We start from the raw sequence: 9,770 nt of genomic DNA on the forward strand, positions 1-9,770 counted from the left end.
AGCATCAATTAGTTCATTGATCTTTTCTACCTTAGCTCTATCTAAACCTTTGAATAAGCTAGGGGAATCTCGAACACTTACCTTCTTCTCCTTGGCCATGAGGCAAGTGTGGCGTTCGTTGGGGAAGAGCGAAGATTTGTTGAAGGCCGAGGCTGCCAGTCCTTCATCGTCGGAGTCGGATGAAGAGCAGTCTGAATCCCATTCTTTGCCAAGGTGCGCCTCGCCCTTCGCCTTCTTGTACACCTTCTTCTTTTCCCTCTTCCCGTGCTTTTCTTGTTCCTGTTCATCATCATTATTGGGGCATTGTGCTATGAAATGACTAGTCTTACCGCATTTGAAACAGAAGCGCTTTCCCCTTGCTTTGTTCTTGTTGGGGTACTCCTTGCGTCCTTTCAGTGCGGTCTTGAAGCGCTTGATGATTAGGGCCATCTCATCTTCGTTTAGCCCGACAGTCTCAACTTGTGCCACCTTGCTTGGTAGCGCCTCCCTGCTGCTTGTTGCTTTGAGAGCGACGGGTTGAGGCTCGTAGATGGGTAGAGGGCCATTAAGAGCATCATCCACGTATCGCGCTTCCTTTATCATCATGCACCCGCTCACGAATTTTCCGAGTATCTCCTCGGGCGTCATCTTGGTGTACCTAGGGTTTTCACGAATGAGATTGACAAGATGGGGGTCAATTACCATGAATGACCTTAGCATAAGTCGGACGATGTCGTGGTCCGTCCATCTTGTGCTTCCATAGCTTCTAATCTTGTTGATGAGGGTCTTGAGCCTGTTGTAGGTTTGTGTTGGCTCCTCTCCCCTGATCATCGCAAATCTCCCCAGTTCACCTTCCACCAACTCCATTTTGGTGATCATGGTGGCGTCGTTTCCCTCATGCGATATCTTGAGGGTATCCCATATTTGCTTGGCATTGTCCAAGCCGCTCACCTTGTTGTATTCATACCTACACAAGGATGCTAGCAAAACAGTAGTAGCTTGTGCATTCTTATGAATTTGCTCATTTATGAAAATGGGATTCTCAGTACTATCAAAATGCATTCCGTTTTCAACAATCTCCCAAATACTAGGATGGAGAGAAAATAAGTGACTACGCATTTTGTGACTCCAAAAAGAGTAGTCTTCTCCATCAAAGTGTGGAGGTTTCCCAAGTGGAATTGATAGCAAATGAGCATTAGAATTAAATGTAATATGAGAATAACCAAATGAATAGTTTTGATTCACTGGTTTCTTCTTTGACGAGGAGTCATCGTCGTCGTGTGGTAAAGAAGACGAGGCATCACTGTCGTAGTAGATGATCTTCTTGATGCGCCTCTTCTTCTTTCCGTCCTTCTTCTTGTGACTCGAGCTAGAGTCAGTGGGCTTGTCGTCTCTTGGCTCGTTGAAGAGGGATTCCATCTCCTTGTCGTTGACCACCATCCCCTTTCCCTTAGGATCCATCTCTTCGGGCGATTAGTCCCTTACGTGAAGAGAACGGCTCCGATACCAATTGAGAGCACCTAGAGGGGGGTGAATAGGTGATCCTGTAAAATTCAACACTAATAGCCACAAAACTTAGTTATGAAAGTTAGAACGGCTAAGTAGCTTGAAGTGAGTTCTTGCGAACACAGACAATCAAGGAGAAAGCACACAAGAGACATACGATTTTTATCCCGTGGTTCGGCCAAGTAATACTTGCCTACTTCCACGTTGTGGCGTCCCAATGGACAAAGGTTGCACTCAACCCCTTTCAAGTGATCCGATGATCAACTTGAATACCACGGTTTTTCCTTTCTTAGTCTTTCTCCCGTTTGCGAGGAATCTCCACAACTTGGAGCTTCTCGCCCTTACAATGATGATCACAAAAGAAGTACATAAGTAAGGAAGGGGAGAGCAACACACACAAGACTCAAATCCACAACACAATCACACACACAAGTCACAACTTGAGCTCAAAACACAACGCATAGAGTTCACAACTCAAATGGAGCTCAAGTCACTGTCTCAAAGAATCGAATGCGTGAAGTTGGAGTCTTGGAGTCTTAGAATGTTTCTTGTAAGCTTGGGGTTGCTCCTCCATGCGCCTAGGGATCCCTTTTATAGCCCCAAGGTAGCTAGGAGCCGTTAGAGGCCAACAAGGAAGGCCATCCTTGCCTTCTGTCGAGTGGCGCACCGGACAGTCCGGTGCGCCACCAGACAGTCACTGTAGATGGTCCGGTGCCGATCTCCTTCCTTTTCTGGCGCAGATGACTGTTGCAGCTCCGGGTCAGTTGGCGCACCGGACAGTGTCCGGTGCACACCGGACAGTCCGGTGCCCCCTATCGACTGTTGGCGCGAGCCACGCGTCGCCCGCGGATTGCGCGGCCGACCATTGCGCTGGCGACCGTTGGCTCACCGGACAGTCCGGTGCACCACCGGACAGTCCGATGAATTATAGCCGTACGGCGCCAAACATTTCCCGAGAGTGACCTGTTCACCGGAAACCAACCTGACGCACCGGACACTGTCCGGTGCACCACCAGATACTGTCTGATGTGCCAGGCCGAGCTGGACTTTGGCTGCACACAGCCAAGTCTTTTGCAATTCTTTCTTTTCCTGTTTCTAGCACTTAGACAGAATGTGTTAGTACTCAAAACGATGTACTAAGTCTAGAAACATACCTCATGTCTTGATTTGCACTTTTCTCTTCATTTAGCACATAAGAACTTAATTAAATGTGTTGGACACTTAATCACCAAAACATAATAGAAATTGCCCAAGGGCACATTTCCTTTTCATCAGTGTGTTCATTTAATGTTCAATCTTGAATAAATGTTCAGTTAATGTATCAGTGTGTTCAGTTAATGTACCATGAGTCTGTTTGTGTTCAGGGCAAAGTTCACATACAGATTGCTAGGGCAAATATGGATTCAAACCACAAACAGATTTGTGAATAGATTTTCAGGCTGTGAATAGATTTTCAGGCTGTGAACAGATTTGTGAACATTAAATGACCACAATTACCACAAACAGATACACTGACCACAAACACCAACATTGTTCTGGGACCATAAACTACCAGGTTGCATTGACAGATTCATTTTATCATACATAATCCTCTTCTCATTTGGTAGGTAGTCTTCACATGATTGGTCTATAATGTTGTCTCCAAAATTAATAGGCTCCGATTGATCCAAATTACTTATACCACCTAAAACGGCTTCATCTCTTTTATTTTCCTTTGCCTTGTCCTCTTCATTGAGTCCTAGTTGAGAATACATCTGCATCTCACTTGGAACATCACGTCTCCCTTCCTCCTCCCAAAAATCACATAGTACCATAGATTCCCAATCTAACCTAGATTTGTCTTGTACCTTATCATTGTCCTGCATGGCAAGTCTCCACTAAGTGAAGTCACATATAATCCTAACCTTACTATATTGTACAAAAATGAAGCACAACTAACCTTATTAGCATTATTTCCACCTAATGCAACTAGCGGTAAGGAACTTGAACAAGGCGGTGAAGACATTACGACAATGTCTGCGTGAACAAAGCGGTTGAACAAACAGGTGAGGTAAGGAACTTGAACAAGGCGATTGAACAAGGCGGTGAAGACAAATAGCTACCTGGTGGGGAAGAAATGGCAATGTCTGCGTCATTGAATAGGTCCAAATCATCCATGGTGGATCTACTGCACAAATAGACCGAGCTAGATCTAGTTGGGGGAGGAGACACGAATGGGGGAGAGAAGTTGAATGAATGAAGAGCAGCAACGACAAACTCACGAGCGGCTGTTGCAGTCAGGTACTCTTGGTTCGAGACAGCGACGCCCGGCGTTCGTAGGGAGATTCCTTGGTGTGAGAGGAAGGGAGAACTCGACGGCGATGGAGATCTCACGGCCATGGAGACGGACGTCGGTATCAACGACACTAATGATCACGATTAGAAAATAATCCTGGTTCGAACCTTGTAATGGAGTATTCATGTCTATTTCAGAGTGTGATATTTGTCCAGCCTTTTTATAATAACGAATTTCTTTTCTTAGCCTCCATTTGGTCGAAGCGCACACGTGCCGTTTCATAATGGCAAATTTCTCGTCCCCAGCAAAGTCCCTCCATTCGGTCTCATCTCCCATCTCTCTTCTCTCTCTCCCGCGACATCAGCGGCGGCGCAGCGGTGGGGTGGGGGGACGGCATTGCGAGCTCACAGTCTCACACCACCCGCCGCGTGGTGATTCCGAGAGGTTGCTGTGCCGCTGGCTATGTAGTGATGTGGACCGTGATCTCGACGGCTATCCGCGGCTGAGCGGGCGGCGGCGATGAACGAAGCGAGCGCCAGCGCTGGCGTCGGGACCGGCTCTGGCGGGGAGGTGCCGCTGGTATACAAGGCCTGGAAGGGGAACAATGTGAGCGGAATGCCCCTCTTCTCTCTCTTCCCCTCTGCACTTTTCTTCCTCCCCAAGTTCCTTTGTTGCTGGTGTGGCGTGGATCTGTGCGGCCTTGAGGTCGCGACTTAAATTAACTGTTCCTTTCTTTCTTTCTAGGGACTGGCACTAGATTGACTCGTGTCGTAGCCAGATGTTGGGATTCCCTTGCTGTTGCTGAGCTTGGCAAATTTGTTTGGTCACTGTTGGCTAAATTTTTTTTGATGACTCGATTTCCCCCCGTTTATTTTATGATTTTGTACTGGGATTCTGGGAATGTAGGTTGTAGGACGGCTGGACGGATTAAGTGCCTCGGCTGGCCTTGCTCAGGAGTAAGGACAAGACTCTTAAGTTTTAGGACTGGACTAATGCATTAATTATACTTCGATTGAGTGTCTATTACATATCAGAATAATTTCATCCTCTGCTTTCTTGAGTGAGTTGCGCTAAGACAAAGCTGACAATGGTACCCACATAGCTTGACAAGAAATGTTTTCTACGGTATTTTCAAGCTGTTTCTATCGATTGAACTAAAAGTGTGGTTGACGATAGCTTCCGTCTTTTCTAGGTGTTTTTACTGAAGGGGAGATTCATATTTGGTCCTGATGCAAGATCCTTGTTTGTCACCATGTTCCTTATTGTTGCGCCAGTATCAATCTTCTGTCCATTAGTTGCGAAGGAATTGATGGATAAATTCTCTTATGGTCTGGGATTACCGGTTATGATTGCAGCAGTTCTATTCACAGCATATGTGAGTATCGTTCTTAGCCTTTTCAAATCACCACACATTTATTTCCTTAGCCTACAGGTATCGCTACTTAATACATATGCAGTTATTGGAACAATATGAGCTTCAGTTTTTCAAACGTTGCGTGTATTGTGAATCTATACTGGTTATGGCTGGCATGATCTCGCTGTTCAGTTTTATTACAATCAAATACATGTTTAGAGTTTCACATCTGTCTTCCAAATTCCAATACGTTACATGCCAACTGAACAAGTGACTCCCTAGATGATACACTGCTTAAGAAATGTTATTAATTGCTCCTAACCGTATGAGACTGATATTCTGCTTTTATCATGTGTCATGTGTTAAATGGCAAAGTGATCCCTTATTATATAATGTGACTTAGGTCCTGATACGTACACAAATTATCTTCAGTCATGGTCGTGCTGGTAAAGAGAAGAAAACAGAGAATGATCATCCCATCTAACTTGTTTACGCATTATGCCACCTTTCAGGATCTGAGTCTTCTGCTTCTAACTTCTGGGAGAGATCCGGGGATCATACCTCGCAATGCACATCCTCCAGAACCTGAAGGGTTTGATGACAATGCAGAGGTTGGGGCTAACCAGACTCCACCTGTGCGTTTGCCCCGAGTGAAAGATGTTGTTGTCAATGGAATTACTGTGAAGATAAAATACTGTGACACTTGCATGTTGTACAGGCCTCCTCGTTGCTCCCATTGCTCTATCTGCAACAACTGCGTGGAGCGTTTTGACCATCACTGCCCATGGGTTGGACAATGCATAGGGCTTGTAAGTTTATTAACTAAGCACTTGTGACTCAGAAAGCCTGTATTGCTGTTGATATACAATATTTCGCCAACACTTTATGTTAAATCTCACAGCCCCCTGTTGTCTCTTCATTAAATACCACAATTGTATTTGCTTGGTCCCCCCACATTACTAAAATGTAGAACATCTTTGCCTTTTAGAATGGCTAGATTCCTGCTTAAATTTGATGGATTGTCAAAGACTGACTTAGGAGATTTCTTCTGTTTCTGCAGAGGAATTACAGGTTCTTCTACATGTTTGTATTCTCAACAACTCTGCTCTGCCTGTACGTCTTTGGGTTCTGCTGGGTGTTCGTTGTTAAGATCAGAAATGCAGAACAGATAACAATTTGGAAGGCAATGACAAAGACCCCTGCATCTGTTGCTTTAATCATCTACACATTCATTGCGGTTTGGTTTGTTGGTGGCCTCTCTGTGTTCCATTTGTATCTCATGAGCACAAATCAGGTAAAAAACTGTTCCCAACTCCCAAGAAGGATGTATTCATATCCTTGACTGATGAAGTATGCTGCGCCAATTGCTAATCAGTTGCCCTACCTCGGCCTTGTAGACAACATATGAGAACTTCAGGTATCGCTATGATCAACGAGCCAACCCATACAACAGGGGAATCATGGTAAACATCAAACAGATCTTATTTACCACGATCCCTCCTTCCAAGAACAACTTCTGTGGTAGGGTCCAACAGGAGCATGGTCTAAGGCCTCGTCCAACAAATGGTTTCATGAGTCCAAACATGGGGAGAGCTGTTGGTGACATCGAGATGGGTAGAAAACCAGTGGCTTGGGATGAGCCTAGGATGGCAGCTGAGATTGGTGATTTAGGAGCAGGTCTGAGCAACCTGCTGGAGGACAAGGATGGCAGGTTTCGTAGCGCATCTCCAGATCTCAGCCGCGACGCCCTTGCAGTTGGAGGAGGCTTAGAAGAGGAAGGCTCCTCGGCGATGAACGCTGGGCGTTCAAGCTGGGGAGTTGAAGCAGGTCGATGATGGCATTGACCGTGTAAGCGGCTGTAGTGAGACGCTCTGGGTTGTTAGTGCCAGTTCGCTGCTAATCTGTTGTTTTGTTTGAGATTTGAGGTCACTAATGTTATTAGACTCATGACCTGTATGGCGGTTGTTTCTGGACTTTCTTTTCTTCTTTCTCTTAATTTGAGATGTCTTTCGTGTCTATTATTTGAACCAGTTGGTTTGTGACGTCTCCCGGTTTGGCAAGTTATGTTTTGTCTGTATATAATCGGACAGTAAGCCTAAAATAGGATCCAGCTGCTTGGATTTGGATGGTAATGGTTGTGAATAATGCCCTACCTTTTGCATTGCAGTAACTGAACATTGCTCGGTCTTGGTGCCCATGTCAAGATTAATTTATTGCTTTTTCGGAAGTGCTGATTCATCGCTAAGTTATCTTGAGTTGATACGCTGTAATCTTGAGTAGAAGCAGGGTGCCACACTGACACTTCTGCAATATCTTTCACAGCAACGAGAACAGGCATTTTCCCTGACAAGAAAGGAGCAAGGATGATTCGCCAAATGCTACCACAGACGGTGTTGTTCTGTACTGCTAACACACTTTATTCCTTGATTCGCCTAATGCTGCCACAGATGGTGTTCTGTACAGCTAACACACTATTCCCTTTTTTTCCGGCCCAGCCAATTGTCCGTGCTAGTCTAGTGATTAGTCCGGTAAGTAGTCTATTAGTCCCAAATTTTTAGAGCAGAGGGTGTGATTTGAGTGCTCGCTACATTATTTTTTTGTGCAGTATGGTAGTTGTGCGTTGGAGAACACATGCTTCCACTTCTCCAGGAAAGATCCCGTGCCTTCCGATCTCATCGGGCTATCTCCGACAATGAACATATACCTTATATTTAGGGGGAGATTCTCGTCCTCTATTCCTCCAACAACATTCCCTAAACTATACTCTAAATATAGAGGATATTTTCTTTCCCCTCTATCTATTATTGTCAGGTGTCGTAATTAAGAGTACCTAGATTATGCCCCTAATTAGCGCTTAACCCCAAGACCACCGTCAGATCATTCCCTGAGGTCATGAGAGCGTAAACCTAAAAATGAGAGCGTAAACCTAAAAGGGAAATGTGCCATTGGGCCATTTCTATCTTGTTTTGGTAATTAAATGCTCAACACATTATGTCTAGACTAACATGAGAAATGAGCATAGGTATATAAAGCAAATTGAGCTTGGAAGAGGACATAATACAAATATATATGGGACCAAGTGAAAAAGATAAGCTCTAGACACTTAGTGAATTATTTTTGGTACTAATCATATTTGTCTAAGTGTTAGGGACTTTATGAAGTCAAGAAAAAAGGAGCAAAATAGAATAAGATTGAAAAAGGAGAAATTGGGCTGGACTGCGTTGCACCGGACAGTTCGGTGCACGGTCCGCCGTACTGCTTGCTCTCGAGAATTATAGCCTGCACCGGCTATAATTCACTGGACCGTCCGCGCCGAACAGTCCGGTGTGCCAGTTAGCCAACGTCTAGTGGCCACGTCGGCCTCATGCCAACGGTCAAGTGGTGCATCGGACGGTCCAGTGCCACCCAGAAGCAAAAAGTAGCCAATCAGGGGATTCTCTGCTGTTGCACTGTTCACTGTCCGGTGTACACGCAGACAGAAGGCAACTAGGGCTCTGCCAAATGGAGCTCCAACGACTCCTAGGTCCCTTAGCGCTATAAAAGGGAACCCTAGGCGCATGGAGCACAATATCAAGCATCCATTGAACATTCTACAACACCGAGACACTGCGACCATGCTTTTGGTTTGATAGTTTGAGATTTGAGCAAGTGTTTGAGCCGTAATTCCGCTTGTTGTCTCTTGTGCTACTCTCTCAACGTGTGTGCGTGTGTTGCTTTGATTTTGTCTCCCGTGTGCGTTTCTACTTCTCCTTACTCTTGTGGTTTATTTGAGATCAACTGTGAAAGGCGTGAGAGACTCCAATTTGTGGAGATTCCTCACAACGGGAAAATCTTGAGATAAGAAAGAGAATTGTGGTACTCAAGTTGATCATTGGATCACTTGAGAATGATTGAGTGCAACCCTCGTCCACTGGGACATCACAACATGGATTAGGCAATCATTTTACGCTTGACCGAACCACGAGATAAAATCGTTGTGTCACTTGTTACTTTATCTTATTGCGATTCTACTCTTTCTAACAACTCACTTCACTTACAGTATTGCTCTAAGTTTAATACTCACATTGTGAGAGCAATTAAGTGAAGAAATTCTCTCCTCTCATCCTCTTCATTCGAACTTGATTTTTGATATCACTAATCCAATATTAGACCAAGTTTGTTTTTGTTGAGCCATTTTTACAGGATCACCTATTCACCCCCTCTAGGTGCTCTCAAAACCGCATTTCGCTCGAGGCCTCTCTCGGTGGTCACCATAACTCTGCTTCGCTCGAACCTGCCCTCGGACAAGGTACGTACCTGGGAGAATTCTCGTTCTGGCCAATGTCCCCTCTCCCCAGAACTGATTCTTTGCCTCACTCGAGCCTGTCTTGGGCAAGGAAGACAACCCCGAGGCAGGACTCAGCCGAAGGCCACAGGAGACATGATCATTCAATGCGCACACCTATCCCATGCAGCGTTACAGGTGAACAGAAGCAACAAGACCGCGGCCCCGTCAGACTTCACCAACTACGATGATGCACGCGACCACTGTTCCCTCGCGCTGCCTGCCAACTCCTGATGGGATACACATACGACAAAAGTACAAGATGACCCTCGGGCACAAACTCTGCCTTGCCCAAAGCCAACCTCATCCTCGGGACAAACTCTGCTTCGCCC

The 9,770-nt window shown here is 45.4% G+C and overlaps 1 protein-coding gene across 3 annotated transcripts; it reads left to right on the forward strand.

Moving 5' to 3' along the window:
- The first annotated feature begins 4,045 nt into the window (after window positions 1-4,045).
- LOC103650825 (probable protein S-acyltransferase 7) lies at window positions 4,046-7,280 on the forward strand. 3 transcript variants are annotated; one of them, XM_035966352.1, is made up of 6 exons: window positions 4,067-4,366; window positions 4,505-4,850; window positions 4,953-5,135; window positions 5,627-5,923; window positions 6,175-6,408; window positions 6,512-7,280. In XM_035966352.1, exons 2-6 carry the CDS (start codon window positions 4,848-4,850, stop codon window positions 6,947-6,949), a joined length of 1,155 nt encoding a protein of 384 aa, XP_035822245.1. In that variant the 5' UTR covers window positions 4,067-4,366; window positions 4,505-4,847; the 3' UTR covers window positions 6,950-7,280. The 3 variants fall into 3 exon arrangements, with proteins under 3 accessions (XP_008674634.1, XP_035822245.1, XP_008674633.1); XM_008676411.4 differs by having other exon boundaries at window positions 4,232-4,366; window positions 4,505-4,716; XM_008676412.4 differs by lacking the exon at window positions 4,505-4,850 and having other exon boundaries at window positions 4,046-4,366.
- Window positions 7,281-9,770: the final 2,490 nt, after the last annotated feature.

The sequence above is a fragment of the Zea mays genome, chromosome 3 (genome assembly GCF_902167145.1).
Source record: "Zea mays cultivar B73 chromosome 3, Zm-B73-REFERENCE-NAM-5.0, whole genome shotgun sequence".
NCBI lineage: Eukaryota > Viridiplantae > Streptophyta > Magnoliopsida > Poales > Poaceae > Zea > Zea mays.

Bases quoted from the DNA above. Each gene is read 5' to 3' on its own strand.
- LOC103650825 (XM_008676411.4), top strand. From the start codon at position 4,609: ATGACTCGATTTCCCCCCGTTTATTTTATGATTTTGTACTGGGATTCT. The intron at 5,136-5,626 runs GTGAGTATCGTT...GCCACCTTTCAG, and splicing joins CAGTTCTATTCACAGCATAT to GATCTGAGTCTTCTGCTTCT. The intron at 5,924-6,174 runs GTAAGTTTATTA...CTGTTTCTGCAG, and splicing joins TTGGACAATGCATAGGGCTT to AGGAATTACAGGTTCTTCTA.